This window comes from Prionailurus bengalensis, chromosome D2 (genome assembly GCF_016509475.1).
Source record: "Prionailurus bengalensis isolate Pbe53 chromosome D2, Fcat_Pben_1.1_paternal_pri, whole genome shotgun sequence".
In the NCBI taxonomy this organism is placed as follows: domain Eukaryota; kingdom Metazoa; phylum Chordata; class Mammalia; order Carnivora; family Felidae; genus Prionailurus; species Prionailurus bengalensis.
In genome coordinates this window covers 80,234,433-80,259,680 of record NC_057351.1, presented here as the reverse complement: position 1 = coordinate 80,259,680, position 25,248 = coordinate 80,234,433, and the positions used below count along the sequence as shown (strand labels likewise).

Genomic DNA, 25,248 nt, shown 5'->3' with positions numbered 1-25,248 from the left:
TGCAGCCGTTCCTCTTGGAGACCCCACCATTCCCACCCCTGTTGGAGCTCACCTGGACTGATGGGTCATTCCCGGGGGTCATTCCCGGTCATCACTGTTGACTGTTTGCCCAGAGTGGGAATGATCATCTGTCAGCGCCCAGAAGAATCTGGATCTCGGTCATTTTCTCCTTTTCGGACTAAACTCAGAACCCGAACTCCATACCACCTTTTGTTCCTATAGCTGATCTTACTGGGCAGAGTCTGAATTTCTCAGTTCTTTTTTTTTTTTTTTTTTTTTTTTTTTTAACGTTTATTTATTTTGAGACCGAGAGAGACAGAGCATGAACGGGGGAGGGGCAGAGAGAGAGGGAGACACAGAATCGTAAACAGGCTCCAGGCTCTGAGCCATCAGCCCAGAGCCCGACGCGGGGCTCGAAGTCAGAGACCGCAAGATCGTGACCTGAGCTGAAGTCGGACGCTTAACCGACTGAGCCTCCCAGGCGCCCCTGAATTTCTCAGTTCTTATCGAGCTCCTAGAAAACCCATGTACCTTGCAGCCCAGGAACATAGCAGGGTGGTTGAATGCATGGCTGGGACGTCTATAGCCTGCTGTGTGTCTTTTGGTAAGTGTATGGAGTTCTCAGTTTCTTCGTCCGGGTCTGCCACATGAGGGTAGGAATCGAACCTGCCTTGTGGGCGTGTGTGCATGCAGCAGGCATAGGAAGAAGTGACTTGAGTGTTGAGGTCCTCAAACCTGTGTGGCCTTGGCCAGAGACTGGGCCTGCTTCGGGAATGGTTGTCCTGTTCACTTCTGAGGCTGGAGGCAGGACTCTGGGCTGAGGGGCACTGGGGGCTCAGAGGCCAGGCTAGAGTCATTAGAGCTTAACGGGCCTTTCCCAAATCTGGGTGTCTGGGAATTTCTATGAACTTCATTCTTACGCAGCTCACCCTCCAACGTTGTGTTGCTAACTGCATCCCCCTCTGCACAGGTGCGTGTCGGCGATCACACAGGGAGTGTGGCCTGGGTACTTGGGTTTGAACTCCAGTCCTCTGCCTAACGGCAAGGAAGTCCCCACCCCTCTGTGTGACGGGGGCTTCTGGCCCTCTTGGAGGGCTGCAGGGTCCCCACAGGGCTTTTGCCTAATGTGTGGGACACACAGAGGGGGGTTAATGAGGTTAGTCTTTGCTGTGTTTTCCTCCAAGTTAGTCTGAAGAGCTGTGCCGTGTTCTCATGGGAGGAGCTGGTGCCTGGACCTCCCCGGGACACTGGCCACCTCTGCCTGAGCTCCTGTCGCCACACCCTCTCCGGAGTGACCCGAGCGGGCCCGAAGTCTCCCGGCACAGGTTGGCTGTGCCTTATCTCTAGAAGGCCATTCTGTCTTCCTGTTTTAGAAAGAGTGGGGCCTCCTCCGCCCTCACGAGCCCTGCCTTCGAGGAGTAAGCTAGAAGACTCCGCTTCGGCTTCCAAAGAATAGTTTTGTGTCTCAGTATCTCTTCCTATCTTCAGACTCCTCCAGGGGTGACTACTTCTCAAATCTTTCAAAGGGGCAGCGGTCCCAACCACACAGCCAAATTTCCCTGGAAGATTTGCAGAGTTAGGGACACAAGGGGCTGAGCCAAATCCATAGTCGGGGTAAGTATTGGTGCAATCATCTGCCTAAGGAAAGGAGAAGCTGGTTGAGCCCTTCACCACGCTACTTTCTTTCTCCACCACCCCCCCACTTAAAGTTTATTTATTTTGAGAGAGACAGAATGCGAGCAGGGGAGGGGCAGAGAGAGAGAGAGAATGAGAATCCCAAGCAGGCTCCACGCTGTCAGCACAGAGCTCAGTGTGGGGCTTGAGCTCACGAATCCATGAGATCATGACCTGAGCCAAAATCAAGAGTTGGACACAACTGACTGAGCCACCCAGGCTCCCCGACCATCAACTTTCTCATGTGACCTTTTCTTTATTTTCTTAACTGCATATATATGACGGACGGACGTGTTATGTTGTGCAAGTTTGAGGTGTTACTTTGATACGTTTATATATGGCAATGTGATTGCTGATATAGTGGTATTACCATACAGTGTCGTCTAAATTCATCGTACTGAGCGTTAGATCTCTATGGCTTACGCTTTTTGCAAGTTTGCATCGTGAAACGCTATCACTCTTGTCCCTATGCTCTGGCCACCCCTCGGTGGCCACCATTGTACTTTCTGGGTTGTTCAGGTTTAACCTTCCTAGATTCCACTTATATCTGAGGTTACACATACTTGCCTTCCTCTGTCTCACTTCTCCGGCGTAGTATCACGTGCTCAGGGGCCACCCGTGTTGTCGCAAATGGGAGAATATTCCCCCTTTCTCGTGGCTGAGTAATATTGTGCACACGGAGCACATCTTTTTTCATCCATTCATCTGTGGAGGAGCATTTAGGTTGTTTCCGCATCTTGACCGTCGAGAATAATGCTTTGATAAACACGAGAGCGCATACATCTGAAAATTCTGTTTTCCTGCCCTTTGCACATATACCCCAAAGTGGAATGGTTGGATCCTATAACGGATCTATTTTTAATTTTTTGAAGAACGTCCATACTGGTTTCCACGGTGGTCGGACCAATTTACATTCCCACTAACGGCGAACCTGGTTTCCTTTTTACCACCCCCTCGCCAGCACCCTTCGTCTCTTGTCTCCTTGTTGGTAGCCATTCCACCAGGTGTGAATTGACATCTTGTGATTTGGGGTTGCAACTCCCCAATGATTCGTGATGTGGAGCATCTTTTCATGTGTCTTGTTTGCCATTTTGCTCTCCCACGTGATCTGTGCTCTACCCTGGGGCTCTCCAGGTTCCATTTGACCTCATTGACCCCAGGGCTTGACATGGGTCTTCCCATGGACCCGGGGCCCAGGAAGCAGACGGGAAGTCCTCACTGGCTTTTGGTATCAGATTTGTGCCTTGCGAGTATTTTCTGCCTTTCTATGGCTGTCTTTTCATGTTCTCGATACTGACCTTGAAACACAAATGTTTTTCCATTTGATGAAGTCCAGTTTGTTTCCTTTGCTTGCTTTGTGCTTTGGTATTAATCCAAGGTCATGAAGATTTATGCCTATATTTTCTGTCTAAGGGTTTGACAGCATTACTTCTTCCATCCAGAAGAGCCAAGTTTGAACCGTTTTGAGTGCAAATGTGTGCGCGCGTGTGAAGTAGGGGTCCAGCCACCCCTTCATTCTACCGCCTGTGGGTATCTAGGTGTTCATTCCTGTTTGCATTTGCTTTCCGAGGAGCAGAGCTACCCAAGGGGGCCCAGGGCCAGGGCAGCAGGGGAACCACACCCTAGATGTATTGCATTTGGTGATTAACCTTCCAAAGAAGATTGACTTTTTTTTTTTTTTTTAAATTTTTTTTTTTTCAACTTTTATTTATTTTTGGGACAGAGAGAGAGAGAGCATGAACGGGGGAGGGGCAGAGAGAGAGGGAGACACAGAATCGGAAACAGGCTCCAGGCTCCGAGCCATCAGCCTAGAGCCTGACGCGGGGCTCGAACTCACGGACCGCGAGATCGTGACCTGGCTGAAGTCGGACGCTTAACCGACTGCGCCACCCAGGCGCCCCTGACTTTTTTTTTTTAAATGTTTATTTATTATTGAGAGACAGAGCATGAGCATGGGAGGGACAGAGAGAGGGGGAGACACAGAATCCGAAGCGGGCTCCAGGCTCCGAGCTGTCGGCACAGAGCCGGAAGCAGGGCTCGAACTCACGGACCGTGAGATCGTGACCTGAGCCGAAGTCGGACGCTTCACCGACTGAGCCACCCAGGCGCCCCAGTTGACATTTTTTTAAAAAGAGAAAACCGGCACATCTTGGAAGATTTGCAGGCATTTGGAACCGATTTCTTGTCGCCAAGATTATACGAGTCAAGAAGTCTAAAGCTCTTTCACAGGAGCCTTGCTAGTACATAGGAGCTTGGGGTTTGGTTTTGTTTTTTAGGTTTATGAAAAAGAAATCATGCTTGGAGCCCATAACTAACTAGCCCGTGTTGGCAATACGGAGCCTGAATGTGATTAAACATGCTGCTGTTGGGTGTTTTCCCCACTCGGAGGCTGGCTGACACAAAGAACTTTCTAGTTGTTTTTCATGTAAAGGGAAAAAACAGTCTGTTCACTTGTACTTACCCCCTCCACTGCTCAAGGAACAGGAAGGTACACGGCAGTTAAATTTAGCCAAATAGCGAGTGGTACGCAGCGTATGAATAAAACAACTTTTTGCCAAATTGTTAGGGGAGCATAAAATCAAACCTGTAAATGCCCGTCCCCGCTGAGAAGGTGGGCGGCTCTGGGGACATGTTCTCCTGAGAGCCGTTGAGAATTGGTCCCAGGAAGGTTTTGCCAAATGTGAGCGGAACAACTTGTTGTTTAAACAAGATCGCTGCAGGAGGAAGCATCCCGGTGTGCTGAGTTTGTACGAAGCCATGAGGGCTCTGGGCAGGAACTCTGACTTTGGGGTCCCCATCCCAGGTAGCCGAGGTGCCGGTGGGGCCAAGGGGGAGTGAGTGCTCCCAACACGGACCACGTGCAAGCAGGGTAGGGGTGAATCAGCCCAGGAAATGGTGGGAATGGTCACCATTCTGGAACATTTGACAAGGATTATCCCATCTGAAGTCCTGAGAAACTGGGTGATTCCCCGTGAAGATGACGGATCTTGAGGCTCAGGGAGTTCGTGCTTTCGCCCAGGTCACACCGCAGGGCTGGGACGTGAAGCCAGCCTGTCTGACTCCAAGCCTGTGACTGGTCTCTGTGCCACGATGAGCCACCAAGCTCAGTGCGACAGTCAAGTGGCATAAAGCCGGGAAGGAGAAACCAGCCTCGGCTGGAGGCTGAGGTCTATGTTAGCGAGAACAGGGTCAAGGGGGTGACTCTGGAGGAGTCCCATGGTGCTCTGAGGCTCATTTCCTCAAATATGACATGGGGGTGATGGGCTCCCCTCGTCCCCAGGGACCTGAGGACTATGTCACACCTACGCTGGCCCAGGCTTTGCTCATGGCCAAGCTTGGTGCACGTACAGCTCCCTGGGTGCCTTCTGGGTACATTCCTGTCCCCAGCTGGGGCCCTGCCAGCTGCATGGGGGCCCTGCTGCTGTGCCCCAGAGCCAAGAGCCTTCCCTCTGTGCTGTGCTGCCTTTTGGGAGCACCAAGGAAATTAACTCTTCTGTGTGCTCCAGTGGAGGGCACACGCCCCTTTGTCCTAAGAGGATGTAAGCCTAGCAAAGGGGAGGGCTCTAACACACGAGGGAAGAATCGAGTAGGTGGTGGAAAAAGAAAGCACAGAAGAAAAAAACGAAGCTGGATGATGAGGCCAGAACACAGAGAGCTTTCCGTGCGGTCTTGTGCCCAAAGACAGGTGGGAATTTCACTCCAGGCTTCCTAGTAACCCTAGTTAAGAGGGAAATGAGATCCCTTAAAAATCCACACCGTGCACCGGAGGGAACCACTGAGCCCCATCGCTCAGAAGCCGCTTTCTCTGAGCGATCCCAAGGCGTCTCCTGCCCTTGACCACCCGTCCAAAGAATCTGCACGAGCCAGGTTTGCAGTTTGCCTCCGTGTGTTACCTCCCCATGATGGCCCAACCTTCCCCGCTCCGTTCAGGGGCTCCCTGACTTCTGGCCACTTCCTGCGGTGCTGTCTTCTGGTTTTTATAAAACATCGGTGAAGATTTTCACTGGACCTCCTCCAGGCGCGATTGCTAAACCCACCACGTGCAGGTTTGGGGTCTGGGTGAGCTGTTCCTGCAGCTGGCGTCTGATTTCCTCTCCAGGGTGTCTGCCTCTTCCTCCGGCCAGCCCTTCAGGAGGCATCGCCGAGGCCCAAGGGAAGTAGCGATTTTCCTCCGTTGTTGAAGGGGGCCGTGCCTTGGAGAGGCGAACGCTGTCCCCAGGCGCACGGCATGGGCCCGGCCACCCCCCTCTTTCTGCGGTGCTTCAAGCTGACCTCTCAACCTGCCCCACTTCCCCACTGGGGATTTCTCTATGAGCTGCTTTTCATTTGATGGAATAAATATGACTTTGTGATGGGTTCTAGTGTTTTCCTGTGAACTGGGCTTCGAGCCTGGAACACTTTGGGAGTCATTAGATTTTAAGAAAAAAAGTTACAGAGGAGAAGAGCAGGGAGGGGACATCACACCAGCTGCCGTGCTTGGGAAAATCAGCTTCCCGGCCACTCTGGGGCCCGAGGGCAGCACGTTTGGCTGCTGGCCCACCGGATAGCAAGCCTGTTAAAGGGTCTTTAGAATCTCTTTCCTCTTTGGTTTTAGGGATACATGAAAAAACCGAGTTAGCTGAAAGCCTTGGGCTTCTTCCCTCTCCCGTCCCGGCCTTGGTGGCTGTTGTAACTAAGAAACAGGGCACTATTTTGTTTTTGCGGGCATTGGGCCTGGGCAGTATATGGGCAGAAGAATAAGCCTGGGTCTCCCGGGCTCTTCCAGGGGCCTTCAGGAAGAAAGCATGTTGTCTGTTCCCCGGGCGAGGGGAGAGGGGGCACCAAAGGAGTCAGTCCATCTTATTCCAGGAGAGGACCCAGTGGCTGATGTGGTGACCAGGAAAGACCAGGGTGCCGGGCACGCACGGGCAGCCCAAGGACCTTGGTGAGACAAGCCTGTAGGGGCAGGGTCGTTCGCAGCTGCTCCCGGGTCACAGGTCACCTGAGCACCTGGCTTGCTGTCCTTTGGAAGGAAAGGCCCTTCCGGGCCCCAAAGAGACTGGGGGTCTGTCCTCAGCCTGGTCGGGCACCCCCCCCCCCCAGGGGCTTCCTTGACCTTGCTGTGCCCCCTAGACTGCCACAGCCCCTTCTGAGTGCGAGGGCCCTCAAGTGCTCCCGTGGAGAGAGGTTGGGGTAGGCGAGTCCCTGCGGTCGGTGGGTTGACTGCGGCCCCCTGGGGCCCTGCGTGAGCCAGGGACACTCCAGCAGCACACAGGCCGCAGTGGGCGTGCAAAGCCTGCCTCTGCCAGACTCTTCTGGCAACTGCCCCTTCTCTTCTCATCTTTATTTCATTTTATTTTTCTCAAACATCTCCTTCTGTTGTTGCCATGGGCACATTTTTAGCACTTGAGACATACTCCGATGGAACAGCCCAGTGGCCTCTGCTGGTGGCCCCCCCCCCCACCCCCACTGTGGGCAGGTAGAGCCCTTCTGGAAGTCCTGGAGGGACAGCCCATCCCTCCGCAGCCGTGGGCCAGGGGGAGACCAGGGTCTGCGCCCCCGTTCCCCGCTCCCCAGGGCTGGAGCGGGGTGCACAGACGAGGCCCGGGAGCCAGGCCTGCGTCCCACGGCCCTGTAGCACGGTGTCCGCGCGTTCCGGGCACACAGGTGCACGGTTGTGAGCGTCCGGCCACTCGGGCAAGGCCCTACGGTGGCGACGAGCCGTCGTCGTCCTTGCTCGGAGCCCTTGGGGTTCCCGCGGATGTTTGCTCCTTGACAAACACCGGCAGCTGCTCTCCCGTGTGGGACGTGGCTCTCACGGTGGCGAAGCGCAGTCCCTGGGGAAGCGGTGACCTTGGCGGTGTGTTGGTCAGACACCTGCATGGATGGTTTCCCACGTGGCTGGCGTGTTACGTCCGGCACCGTCTACGAGCTAAACGATAAATGGACTCCAGCCCAGTAACAGGAGGGGAGTAAGGTTTTCTCCGGGGCAGCACCTCAGGGCCGTGAACAGGCCTCGTTAGCTTGCCCAGAGCTTCTGTCGAAGGCTGTGGAACACGTTTCTTCCCCCACCCCCACCCTGGGCTAATTGAAAGCCCAAGGAAACAGACATATGGTAACTGGTAAATACCCTACACACTCTGAGTATTTTCTAGGAAAAAATACTTGGTGTGGGGAGCTCTGGGTGGCGAATTCTCGCTTTTCTTACCTCTGTCCTCTTTCCACGAGGCCTGATGGCTCGACCATTTCTCCAGTTAACGTTTAGAAGGGACTGAACTGTGTCATGCTCCCCCCGCTCCCCCACCAGCACTGGTCGAAGCTCAGTCCTCTGAGCTCATCCCTTCCCCGAGGCCTCGGGGAACTAGTTCCTCCTTCCAAGCCTGCACATCCCGAACCCCAGAGCCTCCCCTGGAGCCTCAGCGAGCCCGCCTGACCAGGGGCTGCCATCAGGTGGCTTCCTGTAAGCACGGTCTGGCAAAGCGTCGGTCCGTGGCGTCCTTGGGTTAATGCTTTTAGGGGCAGAGGTCGAGAGCCAAGCTGGCGTTTGCCAGACCGGGTTTCTTATCAGCCGGGCCCATGGGTGCCTGTTGGTTCTTAGGGCACTTCGAGGAATGACCTCGTGTCCCCGAGAGTGGCTTGGGGAATGGGACCACCCGCTCTTCAGTTTGCTCAACATTCTGTGGTGTTCTGGGACTTGGTCTGGATACGTCTTTTCAGTCTCCGTCTTTCTCGGGGCTCCAGGGGCCACCAGCAGACCAGAGGGACTTGGGTGGGCCCTGGGCGAGGTCCCAGCTTGGAGGGTACCACAGAGGGAGGGGTTGACTTCTTTTGGTTCCTCAAGATCACGTTGGATGACAATTAACCACCCTGCGATTCGTCTCTTGGGCCCCAAATCCAGAACAACCCCACAGGGAACGGTCCATCCCTGCTGTGAGAAACCCCGGGACTCTTGATTGACAGGTAGCCAGTGCTGCCCGGGAGAGGGGAACCTGAAGGCCCACCCTCTCCCCTAAGCTGTTGGGATCAGCTGTCATCAGGCGAGTTGGGTCCCAGGCCCAAGGCATGCTGGGAAACTGGAAGGTGAATTGTGACCTCGCCCAGATGGGAAGCCAGTGGGTCCTTGAACCTGGGGGTCGGTTGGTCTTGAGCCGAGTGTCTGCTGCCCTTGGACCCAGATTACATCCCTCCAGCCCATCCTCCCTCCTTCCGCGCTCCAGGACCACCCACGTGAGACTGGCCTTTGGGGAAATCCAGAACATGAATCATGTTTTACCACAAATAGAAGCAGAACCTTGCATCCTTGGCTGTGGAAATGTGCCCCGCACCCGCGTGCTTGGTTTTCTGTCTTGTCCCCGTGGCCCTGAGCTGGTCGAAGCTCATTCCCCCCCCCCCGCACCCCCCCCCCCCCCCCCCCCCCCCCCCCCCCCCCCCCCCCCCCCCCCCCCCCCCCCCCCCCCCCCCCCCCCCCCCCCCCCCCCCCCCCCCCCCCCCCGCCTCAGGAGCTCCTTCAGGACAAAGGGATTCACCTGAAACCTGGGACCCCCCCTGGCGACTGGTGAGGGTGGCGACGGCTCACACCCTCAAAGCCAGGAGCCACTCTGGAAAGGATGCATCGAGCGCGGCAGGGCTGGGGGGCACCTGCGCGTGTGAGTGTCCACGGGAATGATTTCAAGCAAGCAGTAAATGGCTCTTGGTTTTGTTCTTAAGCTCTGTAGGAAAAAGGAAAAGTTGCTGTCACTTTTCTCTGTTCAAGGTCCCAGGTGTGGTGTGGGCATTCTGTACGGTTCAGGCGGCTGGGACAGTTTCCCTGGGTTGCTCTAAGGAACCAGTTAAAGCGACAACAAATGCTTGTCTTTCTGGAGGTACAGAAGTTCTACGTTGTTTTTTGGGTTTTTTGACTGGATGATGTGGTTCCCGCAAATATAGACACCTGCTTCTCTATTCTGGCAGTCCCCACACACAGGAGCACACACGCACGCTGGGCTAACTGCAGTCGCCCTGCAAGCCTTGGGTGGGGAGGGGGCGGTGGCTCGGGCTCCTGGGAACCTGAGAGCCGCCCGCGTGGCTGGCTTTCTGTCCACCTGTTACCTGAGCCACAAAAGGAGGTGGCCTCCCTGGGAGGGCCGTGACTCATTAAGATCCATGTTTTATTTAAGAAGCTAGTCTCCTTATCCTGTGGCCATCTGAACCTCCAGCTGACTGCGGACAACATTAAAATCAGAGCTGAGGAGTGGCTTAAAACCAGGCGCCCCCGTGGGACACAGCCAGCCCTCTGGGGAGTCAGTCCCCTTCTGCGCGTTACCGCCGACAGCCCGGCCCCTGGGTGCTCGGAGGGCCTGGCGAGGCCAGGTTTTCCCACCCTTGTGTTATTTTCCTAACAGCTTCACTGAGAGAGCACTCGGGCCTATAGCTGTCACCTGGTAACGTGCGATGCAGTGGTTTTTAGTAGGTCCACAGCTCAGGGGAAGAACGTGGCCTTGGGAGACCCAGCTGCCTCTAAGTCGCTGGTGCTCCCAGGCCAAGGAGAGCGTGGGCTGCGTGCGAGGTGTCCGTGCTGAGCCTTCCTCCTGCCTGGTTGTGTCGCGCATCCCTGGAGAGAGTTGGGCCAACGGCCAGAGTGGCTGAGCGTCCACACAGGGATGGATGGCGTGGCCCTTGCCGCTCTCTTAGCTTGCGAAGGACTTCGCTCCTTTCCGGCCCCAGATCTGAGCCAGGCTGGTTCTGTCTTGCTCTTTACTCCTGCTGTCTTTCCGGCACCTGGCCTGGGGCTAGCCCTTCGTCAGGGTCGAGTTGAATAAATTTCTGCCGGGCCAGGCTCTCGATGCTGGCCCCTTGCGGGGACGTCGCAGAGCTCAGGGTCGCCGTGTTGGGCTCTGCCCTCAGGCCACTGCTCGCCCATCAGTCACCGCGTGGACCCTGTCGCCGTCCCGGGTCTCGGTGCTGGTGGAGGAAAGGGTTGAACTCCATTCCAGACAGGAAGAGCGACCTCTGACACGAGGCTCCTAAGGCCCCGACCGTAAGGCTTAGCATCAGGTAGGAGTTCTAGGATGTTCCAAGTAAGAAGTCCAAGAGCTGGGGGCTCATCCAGAAAGTGGGAAGACGCGAAAGTGGTTTCAAAAGGCCACACACCAGGGTCTCAGCCTCCCACGGCCAGGCCCTCACACAGGGACGCCGGTGACTGTGAATCCCATGACTGAGCCGTCCACACCTCACCGTGATTGGGGCGCCCCCCCCCCCCGCCCCTGCACAAACCCAGCCCCCAGGGGAGCTCTTGCCTCTGGGTTTGAAAAGAACCCGGACTTGATCTGTCTTGGCGAGGCCTGGGGACAAGCTTCCAGGGCTTTCTGCAGCATGGGCATGGGTCATACCATGGGCTCCGACCCCACTGCCACCCCCCACCCCCCAGGCCTTGCCTTCCTGAGTGCATTGGCCCGCTATGCCACTTAGCAGATGACTCCGGGCCCCCTGTCAGTGGGGCCAACGGGGCCTTGCGCTCAGCGGTCCTTCCTCCCAGGTGCCTCGCACCATGGGGGGCGCACATTCACGTGTGAATGTGGAAGGCACCACGCCCACCCTGTGGGGACTCGCCTCGGAAGTGATGCCACATCACTCCTGCCACCCGATGTTGTTCAGAGCAAAGCACGAGGCCAGCCCATTTCCGGGGGTGAGGAGGTGCACTCCCCCCTCGGGGGCTGGGGTGGGGTGCAGCAGCAAAGTCTTGTCGGGAAGGGGCTTTGATCACCACAGGAGGCAGGTGTCCTAAGCGGTCGATGACCCGAGCCAGGCGCAGCTGACACTCTTCACCGTGAGGGACGTGGATGCAGACCAAGGCACCCACCGTGGAGCCCAGCAGGTCACAGGCCTGGCGGGGGCGGCACCCGGGGTCTGATCCTGGGTGGGCCTTTGCTTCCTTCTCCTGGAGCCTCCCTGCTCCCTTCTTAGGCTCGCAGTGTTCGCGTATCGTGGGAAACCTCGACCTTCACCTTCCTTCGCCGGTTTCGGGAGGGGATTGGGCTCCACGTGGCAGGCAGATGGCAGCTAGCCTTGCAGGGTGGCTCCGTGGGGCGGCGTGCTCGACAGGGACTTGCAGGCTACAAGTGCCGAGCTCGATTAGTGATGCCTGCCCTGAGCGCAGAAAACGAGCTTGTGTGTTTGCTTTCCTTAGCTGGTTCGCTTTCCTTTCTCCTCTTCCGTTCTCGCCGTCCCAAGGTGTGCAGAATGGCCACTGTGGTCCAGCCGGAGCTGAATTTGGGGGTGTTCTGATTTAACTTGTGTGCTAGAAAAGTTGCCTTCCACGCTTGGCCCTGGTTAAGACTCCCTTCGTGTTCCTGGTTTTGAAACCCCCCAGGGATCGCCGTCTCTTCCAGATTGCCTGTGCGTTTGGAGCTCCCAGAGGGAGGTGGTTCCTCTGTGGGTCCCTAGAGCCGGGCCAGGGCCACGTGTCAGAGCCTGAGGAAAGCACGCAGTTGGGAAGGCGTGAGGACAGACCCAGCTCCGAGGGGCCGCGAGCTGTCGGCTGGTGCTGGTTTCACCAAACTGGCTTTATTTCTGCCTCCGCTGGGAAGTGTGCTGCCTGCCCGACGTGAAGCCAGAAACTGCTGTAGATCCTCAGCCCCCAGATTTTATACGTGCCCGTTCGTTTTCCACGTTCATTCTCGTGCCCCCCCCCCCCCCCCCCCCCCGTGATCCCCTCCGCCCGGAGGCCTCCCCCAGCAGGACTGTCGGAAGTGTAAAACAAGACATGAAAACAGAGACAACCTAAGAAAAATCAGGTACTCTGCTGGGGGGATGGGGACAGGGACACAGGCCTGGACTGTGTCCCCAGACGGCCCCGGAGGCATGGGAAGGACGCGGACACAGCTCGCTCGGCCTGGGAGAGCTGCTTGGGGACACCACGTCACAAAGCAGGTTTGCCAGATGAAAAGGCGGGGACGTGGAAACAAAGATGAGATTTCTAACGCTAACCACAGGTTTTTTGATTTTGGGTTTTTTTTTTTTTTTTAACTTTAAAATAGTGCCACACTAGGGGTGCCTGGGTGGCCGAGTCAGTTGAGCGTCCAACTTCGGCTCAGGTCATGATCTCACGGTTCATGGGTTCCAGCCCTGCATTGGGCTCTGTGCTGACAGCTCAGAGCCTGGAAACTGCTTCCGATTCTGTGTCTCCCTGTCTCTCTGCCCCTCCCCTGTTTGTGCTCTCTCTCTCTCTCTCTCAAAAATAAACATTAAAAAAATTTTTTAAGAAATTATTATAATTTTATGATGTGATTAACAGTGTGATATCTATGCCCTTAAAAAAGTCCTCTTCTCAGGGTGCCTAGGTGGCTCAGGTGGTTAAGTATCCAACTTCGGCTCAGGTCATGATCTCACAGTTCGTGAGTTCGAGCCCCGTGTGGGACTCTGTGCCGACAGCTCAGAGCCTGGAGCCTGCTTCGGATTCTGTGTCTCCCTCTCTCTCTGCCCCTCCCCCCACTCATGTGCACGCGTGCGCTCTCTCTCTCTCTCTGTCAAAATAAATACACGTAAAAAAAATTTTTTTTTTTTTTATAAACAGAATAGTGCCACACTTAACACACATTTTACTACGCTCGCTGCCTTGAGGTCTCTCGGCCTCGTCTTCTCCCACGTCACTTCTCGTGAAGGGCAAAAGTAGCTGCCGTGTGCGCGGGGCCTTCCCTGGGCCTCCGGGGACGGTCACTGTGCCTTTGCTGGCTCTCCAGATCTGCTTTCTGAGCAAACTGCAGCCAACCACGGGACACTTGTCGAGATCCCGTGTCTGACAGTTTCGAGCGGTTTTTATTCCACGAGTAAACGTGTTTACAAGCAAGGAGACCTCGCACCGAGACCCAAGATGCCACAACCTCCATCACCAGGCCAGGTTCCAAAACACTGAGCACCACAGTAGGTGGATGGACCCACCCCCACCCCCAGCAGAGCCATGTCTGCAAGTTTTTTGTTTGTTTGTTTATTTGTGAGAGAGACAGACACAGAGTGTGGGTTAGGGGCAGCGAGACAGACACAGAATCTGAAGCAGGCTCCAGGCTCCAAGCTGTCGGCACAGAGCCCATCGTGGGGCTCGAACTCCCGAGTCGTGAGATCCTGACCTGAGCCGAAGTCGGATGCTCGATCGACTGAGGCCCCCAGGTGCCGCACCATGTCTGCAAGTTTAATGCCGAGTTTCAGATGCAGGTTCATTTGTGACCCGGAGTCAGCATCTGGTCCCCAGCTGGGCCCCGGTCATGAGTTTGAGCTCTAGATTGTAGAAATGGAAGCCTGTGAAATATGCTCCTTATCAGACCCGAGATCGGATTCTGTGTCTGGCCTTCTAGAAACCGGGACTGCTGAGCCCAGCCAATGAGGGCTGGTTTGTGCAAGGTGGCAGAAAGTGGCTTTTTAATTGGGGGGCACCCGCACTTAAGGGGATGCTGTTCTTGGGGTGGTGGGCAACGTGGTCATATGGTCAGACCCTAGTGAAGTGGTCCGGGCTGCAGAGGCTGCAAGTCCAGATCTGAGTGCCCTCTCCCACCCGTGGCGGACCTCTGGGATTTTGTGAGGCCGCGTCTCCTCTCCCCACCTTCCAGACCACCTTGCGATAGGAACTGACAACCCCTTTATTCAATTGGCTCCAGGGCCTCTGGCTAGGCGTGCAGGGCAGTGCATTTTGTCTCAGATCTTTCTAAGGCCCGTATGGATCGCTCAGTTTTTTTCCAGGTACTTATTCTAGCCTCAGCTGCCAGAGTACCCGAGAATCCCAGCAACTGCCTCCAGGGCCCCCAGGGCTCCCAGCTGGGTTCTACCTGCAAGGCCCCCTGAGCAGCAGTGAAGATTGGGGTTCGAATCTGCGCTGCTTGGCAGGCCCTTTCCCCCTCAGTGGTCATACTTGGTCAGCAGAGGCTGCCCCTGAGCAGGTGGGGTGGTCCACTCGTGACTGTCGTCCAAGATCCCGGCCCACCTAGCACAGGTGTTTCCGGGCTGCCACAGGGCAGGGGTGCTTTGGCAAAATCCGGTCGGTTGTAAAAAAGAGGCCTCTGCCTGCCGGACGAAACATGTTCATTGTGGCCTCTTTGCTTTGGGGTAAAACTGCAGAGTTTCTTGAAATCTTAAAATAGCAAAATCAAAAAAAACCTCAGGCATTTGGTTCTTGAGTCACAAGCAACAGAAACCAACTCGGGTCTTCAGACACGATGCATGGTTCTGTAGAAAGCATGTCAGCCGAACTCACACTGTGTCCAGGAGAGCCGGAAAATGTGTCTCAGAAACCCCACAGGACTGTCCCATGTGGTAGGATCAGCCTGGTTCCCCTCGGTCACTCTGCTTAGGGAAGCTGGTCCCATTAGTCCGACTGCAACCCTGTCAGCCTGTGTCACCCGTAGAAGCAGCAGCTCCTTAGAAGAAATCGGGTGCTATTCCGGTCGAGGGGCCAGAGAGCTGCCAGTGTCCTGCCTGGGGACCTCCCTCTCCTCCTCCTGAATCCATGAGGCCAGTGGACTTGTCTTTCCCGAGACGATCAGCATTGCGCCCTGGCATCGTCGTTGTTTTCCACTGAATGGCTAATTTCACCATTTATCGTGTGCAGCTCCTGCTGTAAGTAATACCGGGCCCGAGGATGGCCATTGGAGCTGGCCTCGAGCTGGGGCACCGCGTCCCTGATGATGAACACGTTCCTGCTTGTGCAGAGGCGAGCCTGAAACCAGCAAGTAATTGACAGCAGGGGAGCCAGCCTTGCAAAGTTAATGCTGGACAAGTTGTTGAAAGGAGTGTGGTGATATATTTTTTGCGATGTGTCCAACTGCAGCCGGAATTGTCCTGAGATAGATAATAAGGCAAACTTGTAGAAAGGGAGTAGTCGTGTTGACTAGAGGGCCACCAGGACCCTCAGATCCTCCTCAGCAGGTGTTTCCTCGGGCTCTGTTGGGTCTCTGGGACTGTGTGAGGGGCTCTCTCCTTGTTTCTGTGTTGTTCCTTGGTGCGGGATGTGGTCGTACTTGGCTCTGCCCTGGCCGTGACATGGGAATAAGTGACATTGTGAGCTTCTGAATGTCACCTTTGGAGGTTTGAGCAGTGTCTGCTTATCGGTACCCTAGCTTTTGGTCACAGACATCGGTTTTTAGTCAATTTTCCTTATTCATTGTGCCTTGGCTTTCTCCCCTCCAAATCCCCTGGCTGTAGAGGAAATGGGGCACTCCCTCCAGGCCTAGGGTTCGCCCTTGCCCCTGGGTACCCCCTTTCCCCTAGTCCCTTAATGGGTTATTTGCAACAACCCGTCCATTACATCCTAATACTAAAAATTACTCAAAATGTCAGAAGCGATGAAGAGTACCTTGGTTAATATGAGGCAACGTGGCAAGTCTATTTGCAACTTCCCTTCGCTGGCATTTTCTGGAGTCTTCTGGGAACCTCTACCCCAACTTCAGCAACACTGTAGGGACAGCAGGTGCTGGGCAGCAGGGTGGCTTGAATTAAACTGGATTCTCTGGTGAGTGGGTCGACGAGTCCCTGCTGTGACTGAGGGAACATGTATGGGCATGGTCCCTTCCTCACTGGAAGTGAATCTTGGCAGTGGCCCGGCTCAGCTCTCTCTCCTCCTCAGCAGTGGGGTTTCCCGCGGCCCCCACATTTCACGCAGGACACGCGTGGGTCTCACCCATACCCGCCTCCCGTGCAGCTGCCCCCCATCCCCCGCCTCAGCATCCGTTCCCAGCACAACCCCCTGCGCCTTGCCCTTTCCTGCTTCCCCATAAGGCCTTGCAGCCCGTATCTGAGCCTGGGGCCTCCGCTGGGAGCCCCTGGGTCTCCTGCACAAGCCTCAGCTGCATTCTGCATGCCCAACCTGAACGAGGGCAAAGGGTGGGTTTCGCCAAAGAGGAGGCGACCCAAGCCAGGGAGGGGGGCGATCGCTAGGCAACCTGGAGCGTGTTGCCCAGGTAACGGGATCCATGCGCTGATGCTGTGGATGGACATCTTGTGATGAGGGCCCTCGGCCTCTACAGATGTCTTGGATAGCTCTAGATGCCTGTCTTGTGCCTGCCCGGCGTCTTCCTCTGTGGTTGTTTTTTAATTAACAACTTGGGTTTCTGACTATGATCTTGAACTCTGCAAACATTGTCCGATTAACACGTTTGCCAGCTCCTTCAGAGGCAAGTCAGGGTGTTCTGCACCCTGTAGGGGGGACAGCTTGGGACAGGTGGGCCCATCTGACCACACAGTGGAAGACCCCCAGTCCATGGGAGTCCGCCCCTGGGATTGGTAGCAGGTAGGGGGAGGGGCAGAAGAATCTGGTGAAAGAAGGGTGGGTCAAAGTCTCACCCTTTCGTTGGCCAAAAGGACGGGCAGAGGCAAGAGCTTTTTAGTGAGCACGTCGAGCCTCCCCTGCCCCCTTTCCAGGGGCCGCTTTCCACTCTGTGCCTCAGTGTTCTCATCTGTTAAAGGGGACGGTGCTGCCATCTCAGGGATGAAATGAGAGGGTGTAGGCCACCGTGTGAATTACCGTCCATCACTTCCTTCTGCAGAGTTGGGGTAAAGGGCAGGGCCCGCGGGGCTGGTCTCAAGATGGCACCCTTGCTCTCTGGGAATCCTTCTTCCCATTTGCACACACGCCTCTTGACCTCTTGTGGGGCTTACCTGCCAGTTGAGCCAAGAAGAACGCCAGCAGAGGGCTCACCAACCCCTCCCTGCCCACAAACCGCCTCGGCACCCTGATCCCCACCTGCCATGCGGGGTAAGGTCTGATGAAGTCGTGGGGTGGGGGAGTCCCTGTTTTCCTGCCTGGTGCCGAGGCTGTTGGGCTCGATTCACTTGACCGCCCTGCACTGGGGAGCCGCGTGGGTTAGGCAGGAGTGCTGTTGGCACTCGCAGACTGGGAGGGACTAGATCACTGGGTGCATCCCGGCCCGGGATGGAGAAAGCACTGCCCAGAGGAATCCTGCGCCCTGGCCCCTTCTGAGGCCGGGACAAAAGCCTTTTCTCTGCTCCTCGTTCAATGAGGTGATTGTCCCAGGAGGCCACAGCTGTGGCGTGGGAGTGCTCTCCCGGGGCAGAGAGGCCACTGCAGCGGTCATGTGGGCACCACGGGGACACCCTCCCCACCTCCACGTACTGGTGGGAACGTGGACACGGCTCCAGGTGGGGATTTCGCTTTCAGCTTCTGACATAAGCATGTCGCGCTGCGTGATGAGCCCTCTCTGGTCACGCAGGGGCTTCGCGTGTCTGGGGCCCCAGCCGGCACCCCCAGCGGCCTTTGCAGGGCTGGCAGGAGAGGAACCTTTCGGGAGACCACGCAGCTGAGCGCAGCCTGTGCAAGCCTCTGCCGGAGCCTTCACCCCATGCCCCGTGGCCACACAAAGGCCACCAGGGCCGGAACGTCACAGGCTCCTGGCAGGGGCTCCAGGAGCCCAGCCATGCCCAGCAGGCCCCGTGAGCCGGCACAAGTACATTCTGTGCAAGAAGGAAATGAGACAGACCGAGCCCGGCCTTGACGTGCCGGTCACTGTCCAAGCCTGTCCTGACATCTGAAAGCAGAAGATGTGCGGGAAGCTTTCTCCTTTTTACTTGTAGCCTGTGACAGCCCACACGTGATGGGTCGAGAAAGTGGGAGTCATTCCACCTTGGCCGTCTGGGTCCCGGGGTCCCGCAGGGGGGTGGGGGTGGCGGGGCGGGAGGGCACGAGGTCCAAGACTTGCCAGCACGTGGATTTGAAGGGAATGGTTTTGTTGGAGAAAATGCTGCTCCCGCATCACCGGGGAGGACGTGCCAGGGCTCACACGCAGCCTCGGGCGCCTGCCTCAGGCTTCCGCTCCTCTCTCGATTGGGTTGGGGGTGTCGCTCTGCCCCGTTGGGCCAGCCGGTCGGCCTGGAGCAGGGGGACAGTCCGCACTTCGGCAGCGTGTAGGGAGAACTGGCCCCACCTGCCTCCTGGCCCCCACCCCCCAAGCTGTGGGGACAGGTGTCCCTGGTCTGACGGCAGCAGGACACGTGACCTCTCTGACATGTTGGTACCCGACCTAGGAGGGGCTGCTCGCTTTGCTGTCCTCGGAGAAATTCTCTGCTCTCCCGAGTCCCCAGAGAGCTGTGCGCCCTCATGCACGACTCCCGCCACCTGGCCCAGGTGAAGAGGGGTAATGAGCTGAGCCCAGGGTGCCTGTTTCTACCAGGGATTTCCTCAGGAGCCATGACGTGTCCCTCTTGTTTGTTTGGAAGGACAGTGGGGGCAGGTGGGGGCAGGGAAGCAGAGGGGAGCCCCCCCACCCCCCGAGGGCCCTGGCAGGTGCAGGGGGCAATTGTGTCTTGTTGGCCTGATTCCACATGGCGGTGGAGTTAGGAACCACGGTGGTTCGTGTGCACAGCATTGGAGATGGCTCACCGAGACCCGGGTCCCCCTCAGACCCCCACCCGGACAGACCCGGCGGACAGATGTTCTCTCTGGGTCTCCTTGGCTCGTCCCGGAATCTTCCCCAGTGACTCCCAAGTAGTCCGCGGTCTTTGAACCCCGGGGGCCCAGGGAGTAGGGAGGGAGCTGTGGAGTCCCCCCCCACGCCTGATGGAGGTGGGTAGGGGTGGAGCCGACAGGTGTGAGTGGGGGCGGAGCAGAGCCACCAGTGGAGGCCAGGCCACCCTGCCCACCTGCCGCATCACCCTGCCGTCCTCACAGGCATCCGCCCCCAGATCATGAACGGCCCCCTGCACCCCCGCCCCCTGGTGGCGCTGCTCGATGGGAGAGACTGCACCGTGGAGATGCCCATCCTGAAGGACCTGGCCACCGTGGCCTTCTGTGACGCACAGTCCACTCAGGAGATCCACGAGAAGGTGGGCGCCCCCCATCCCCCCCCCCCAGGCCAACCCTAACCCTAACCGCCCCCCGTTGTCACCAGCAGAGTCCCGGCACAACCACGGGCCACTCAGCCGGTCGCTTCCCTGCTGAAATCCTCGGCTGCGGGCTCGAGGGCGATGGGGGACACGGGGCGAGGCTCCAGCCTGCGTTCTGCTTCCCCCGTCCCAGGTATTAAACGAAGCTGTTGGTGCCATGATGTACCACACCATCACCCTCACCAGGGAGGACCTGGAGAAGTTCAAGGCCCTGAGGGTGATCGTGCGGATAGGCAGCGGCTACGACAACGTTGACATCAAGGCTGCCGGTGAGCTCGGTGAGTGCCTGGGGCTGGGTCGCACGCCTGCCGCTCTGGCCGCAGGGAGGTGACCTTGCCAGGCGGCCCCGCCTGGTGGCTGTGCTCGCCTCGGCCTTCGCAAGTGAGGGACCTGAAGCCAGACGAACTGGGAGCCCTTCCCTGCAGAGGGGACCGTGTGTGTGTGTGTGTGTGTGTGTGTGTGTGTGTGGCCACAGGTCTGTGTTGGCCAGCGCGGACCCATCATCCTGAAATACCAATGCCGGGAGCGCGGCTCAGGCCTCGGGGAGTGGGGGGCCGTAGGTCTCCTCCGGTCCTGGCACGGAGTCCCCCCACCCTCCTCCTCCCAGAGGCTGCTGTCCACACAGACGCCGGCACCTCCTGTCCAGCCCTGTCGCTGGGGGTCACCACAGAAGGGCAGAGGCGGGAGGTGGGCGCCCCGGGGTAGGCCCGTGGCACCGTGGCCTCCCTGTCCCAGCACCTGGTGTGGACTCCGTATGCGTCGGGTGTTTGCAGAGCATTGATAGTAAGCATCCCCGGGCTGTTCTGCTCTCTTTGGGAGGCTCCAGGGTCCCTCTACATCAGCTCCCTGGTCACTGTCCTTGCTGTGTGTTTGAAATACGCCGGATCTGCTCCTGGGTGCGAGGTCCGGTGCTGTGCCTGGTGAGGAGCAGGGTGCCCCGAGGCCACAAGGCTGCTAATCTAGGAACTCAGGCCCTTCCAGTCCCCCAGCCCTTGGCTGTGCTGAGGCCCTGGTGGGCCGTCTACGGGCCAGGGGTCCGTCTTCCTCCCCACCCCCACCCAAGTCAGCCTCTCAGCGCCCTCTGAGGACCCTGTGGGCCCCAGGGATGTGCCGGCACGTGCAGCAGGCGTCCCGCAGCCCTGGCTTTGGCTCAGGTGCCCACCTGCTGCCTTTTCAGCCCTGGGAACCCCAGTGGGCCCCAGCCTCCTCTCCCAAGGTCCCAGCCCGGACTTCTGAGCGAAGGTCCCGGGTTTCTCTGAATGGTTAGCTCCCTCCCCTGAACTGGGGGAGCACCCCGATACCTGAGCCACAGGGTGAGCTGGGGAGAGGGAGCCTGGCCATGGCTGAGCCTGCCGTGCCGCTATGTAGTGGTTCCGGGTGCTCTGGGAACGTGCGTGTGGCAGGTGGGGTTGCCCCGCAGGTGAACCCGAGAGGAGCAGGTGAGAGGTGGTCATTCCCCAACACCTGCCTCCTTCCCCTGCCCCCTTCTGGAAGTGGGGGAGGGGTGGCAGGTGGCTTGGGAGATGACGCTGGCTTTCCTGGGTCCCCACTCCTCTCAGCACCCCTCTGGAAGGGGTGACCTCACGTTCCAGACTCATTTTGTGCTCTTGGTGGAGCTGAAATCCCAAGTTCAAACAGCGACGGAGAATGTGGTTTAATGGGCTGGGGGGTCCTCAGATGCGCGTACCTGTGCACGCCTTCCCATTTCTTCAGCGTTTCTGCCCACCCCCGCCAACCGCTCCTGGCAGCCACAGCCTCCTGGGTTCAAGGGAAATGTTCGTGTTGCGTTTCCTCGACGGGAACCAGCCTCTTCTGAGCAAAACTTGCCACCCCTCCCCTTGGCAAATGCCACCACGCAGCCGGGCAGGGCCTGGAGGGGACCCTCATCTCCCTAAAGCCAGAGGTGCTCACTTCACCCGGCCACACGTCCGCACTGGCCCCGGGAGGTGGTGTTCCCAGGGGCCTGCGATTTTGAACAACGTTAAAGGATGTCGGCCCTGGTGTTTTCATTGATCCTGATGCGGTCTGATGTGGGAGCTGCCTGGGACACCTCTGGGCCTCTGTCCTGTCTGCAGATTGCACTTCCCAGGTCATTCTGTACCCAGACCTTCCGCAGGTGAGGACAGAATGGCCCGTGGCTGCGGGTTGTCCTGGGTCGGGCCTGCGGTGCGGCATTGCTGGGCGGGCGCTCCCTTCCCGGGGCACACTTGAGCCTTCTGGGGACCAGACCGCCACACTGGAAGCCCTGAGATGGGTGGTCTGGGTTGAGAGCAGGGCGATGCTCAGGAAACAAAGGTGGCACCTGCCTGGGCCTGGACTGGGGGAGGTGGGAGGTTGCTAGAGGCCCCAGGGCATGGAGCCCGCAGGCTCTCACCTGGTGTGCCTTTCTAGCAAACTCCTTTATCTCTGGTTCTGGAGGGGTGACCGTGGAGAGTGAAAACATGGACTGAAAAGCAGCTCAGCTCTTGGGGTCAGGCAGCTGCCACTCCTGCCCTGTGGGCATTAGAAGCTTGTCCTAAAAGCCTTTGGAGAATTGCCCTGACTCGACCACGCCCACCGACCCTGGCGAGGCTTTAGAGTTTTTGGAGGAAGGTGCCGTTGCCCTCAGGGCTGGACAGTCCTTTGTCTCTTGGGGACCCCTCTCTGGGACATCCCCTCCCAGGGTACAGCCATTCTCGGGGCTCAGGCGGGGGAGGGGGGTGGAGGGTCCGCGCTCGGCTCTTGTCCTGCTGGGCTTTGGCCGGAACACTTCAGGTTCCTCAGAGGAATGAAAACCAGCCCAAATGTCAGAAGAGTCTCTTAAATCCCGGCACCTGCCTCCATCTGTCCAGACCGATAAACCATGGCTTCCAGCGCTGCCCGAATTCTAGGCCCGGCTATTTCAAGTGAAGTGTAGGCCACACCGTGGCTGTTCCACAAGACTGACCTCCAGCTTGGGGAAGGTTGGTCAGCCAGGATGTCAGACGCTTTGTCCCCCCGCAGGTGGCCGTGACCAGATGGGCCAGGTAGAATGATGTGCTCGTGTGCGCTTTCATCCCCTGAGCGGTCTTCCTGAGGGCGTCGCTGAGACCCTGGCCCTCTGGGCAGCCCTCATGGGGTGGAAACCCAGCTGCTAGAATGGGGGTGCTCGTTACGGATGGTCCTGGGTCCTGTCTCCCAGCGCTTCCTGCCCAAGACTTCGGGTGGTTCCTTCAGGCTCTGGGCCACAGGGCCTGTGGGCCCGCCCTCACCAGCTGTCCACTGCTTGCTTCCCAGAAACACGGGGTCTAGAACCAAAGGGGGGGCCGGACGCGGGACAGGTAGGGGACCTGGGGGTAAGCCAAGCCTGGGGGCTGAAGGCCCCTGAGCGTCAGAGCCGGGGGGGGTCAGCGTCCCCGAGGCGACAGGCAGGCCTCGGAGACCCGGCCCTGCCTGGGGTCACGGTCTGCGGCTGGACAGGCCGGCTCTGCCTGCCGCCCCCGCCCCTCAGCCGGGTGCCCCGGAGTCCCGGAGCCTCCCCACAGAACCGGGCCCGGCCCTGTCCTCCCCAGGGATCGCCGTGTGCAACATCCCATCCGCGGCGGTGGAAGAGACGGCCGACTCGACCATCTGCCACATCCTCAACCTGTACCGGAGGAACACGTGGCTGTACCAGGCGCTGCGGGAAGGCACGCGGGTCCAGAGCGTCGAGCAGATACGGGAGGTGGCCTCGGGAGCAGCCCGCATCCGCGGGGAGACGCTGGGCCTCATCGGCTTCGGTACGTGGCGCTGCCCAGCCCTGTCCCCGCCCACCGTGGCTGGTCCCCTGGGAGCTGGAGGAGCCGAGGCCGGTGGGGGCGAGACCGATGAGGGAGCTCCCCCGTCTGGGCGGTGGTGTCTGCCGTGGCTGGGTGGGCGGCAGGAGGGGCTGAGCCAAGTCTGAACCAAGTGGACGAGTTCCCCGCGTACCAGGCCGGGGTGACAGCAGGGCGTCACTGAAGGATCTCGAGCCAGACGGTGGCATGGGTGGCATGGTCAGGACACCAGCTTAGAAAGCTCACCTGGGGTCGGGGGGCAGGAAGAGGTCTTCCTGGGGACAGCCGGTGGCCCGGGGCGTATTTGGGGCAGGTTATCAAGGATCAGGTGGGCTATGACAGGAAGCAGCCCGATGATGCAGCGTCAGTAACCCAGGGGCTCGGGTGGGTCCCACGCTGCGCACGGCGGGGGGGCGGGGGTGCTTGCTTGTGTTTGCTGAGTCTCCTCCCCACCACTTGGCCACTCCATGGTTGAGGAGATTAACCGACCTCCCTGCCTCAGTGTCCCAGTCTGTACATCGGGAAGGAAGCGATACACAGGGCTGCCTCTTAGGACGCAAAGAAGGCATGAGAAGCACGGCCCGGGTAGTAAGTGCTGGGCTGGCTTCCAGAGGGCTCCCCAAACCGTCACTCATCCTTAGCTCAGGGCTCTGCTTCGGAAGACCGAGGGTCAGGACTGCTGGGACGGCCCGGGTGCCAGCTTGAACAAGGCAGGAGGAGCTGGGTTTCTTCAGGGGGCGCACATCTTTCTAACTCCCGGGGTCTAAGAACCCAGGTGTCGGGGGTGATCACACTCACACAGGAATTCTAAAACTGTATGACGGAGGCTGGCGTACTTTCCTACAAAGGACCGTAGGAGACGCACATGCGGAGTGTGAGGCCCGCAGCGCCCTCTGCTGGTGCCCGGAGGCCTCCCGTTCTGCCAAGTGGCTCTTGGACGTGGTTCTTACTTAGAACATTGGGCATTCTTCTGGTTTTTTTCCAAGTTTGTTTATTTATTTTGAGAGAGAGAGAGAGAGAGAGGGATGTGCAAGTGGGGGAGGGGCAGAGAAGGAGAGAGAGAATCCCAAGCAGGCCCCGCACTGTCTGCACAGAGCCCGACGCGGAGCTCAAACTCCCAAACCATGGAATTGTGACCTGAGCCAAAATCAAGAGTCCGATCAACCGACGGAGCCCCCCAGGCGCCCCGTGGTAGCAGCCACAGGCCCCAAGCTCTTCCTGGGGTCGTTTCTTTGGCCGAGCCCTTCGAAGGCCGCCCATCCTTTGAAGACCCTTTCGGTATCTCGAGTCCCATGGTTTGAGCCCCGTGTGCCCCGGCCTATAATCCAGCACCTGCCACGTTTTCCATGCACTCTGATTGTGACGTCTCCTTGCCGCCTTCCAGAACTGCAGCTTTGGGAGGGGGTGGGAGGGGGCGCAGAGGTAGGCGGCCTGACTGCCACGGCTGCCTCGGGGGCCAAAAGCCTTCGCCTGCCCAGGGCTCGGCTGAGAAGCCGCAGCAGAACCTGGAGCGTGCGGCGGGCGGGTCCCCAGCGTGGCCCCAGCCCGGGCTGGTGGTGGGACGGTGCTCGAGGACAGCCACCAAGTCGGGAAGTTGCACAAAAACTGGAAGGGCCAGCCAGCCAATGGTCACGACATCTGTATGCTTTCTGAAGGCCGAGGCCATTGGCCCTTCCTCCTGCAGGGCTCCGTCTTGACCAAGTCAGGGACGGAGTGAGTTCCTCCAGTCTTGGAGAGACTTTCATGACACCTCACGGCCTAGGTAGAAGCCTGGGAAGAGGTGAGGGTCAGGGAAGTCGCGCACAGGTAGCAGCGCCCCTGGTGAAATCTGGGCGGGCTGCTCTCCGGCCCCCAGAGCCGCAGCCGGGAAACCCCATCTGAAGCAAAGTGTGTCAGGACGTGGAAGTAAAGCAGGGGGCTGGGGGCCCGTGAGGTGGGGGAAGGATGGGGGCCTCACTGTTGG

The 25,248-nt window shown here is 58.3% G+C and overlaps 1 protein-coding gene across 5 annotated transcripts in view; it reads left to right on the top strand.

Moving 5' to 3' along the window:
- CTBP2 (C-terminal binding protein 2) overlaps positions 1-25,248 on the top strand; it is a 161,891-nt gene that overhangs the window by 129,990 nt on the left and 6,653 nt on the right. For all 5 annotated transcript variants that reach the window (XM_043597813.1, XM_043597816.1, XM_043597815.1 and 2 more), the window contains 3 exons: positions 19,298-19,452; positions 19,646-19,790; positions 23,043-23,249. In XM_043597813.1, the coding sequence (XP_043453748.1) occupies positions 19,298-19,452; positions 19,646-19,790; positions 23,043-23,249 (507 nt within the window). The remainder of the gene's footprint in view (positions 1-19,297; positions 19,453-19,645; positions 19,791-23,042; positions 23,250-25,248) is intronic.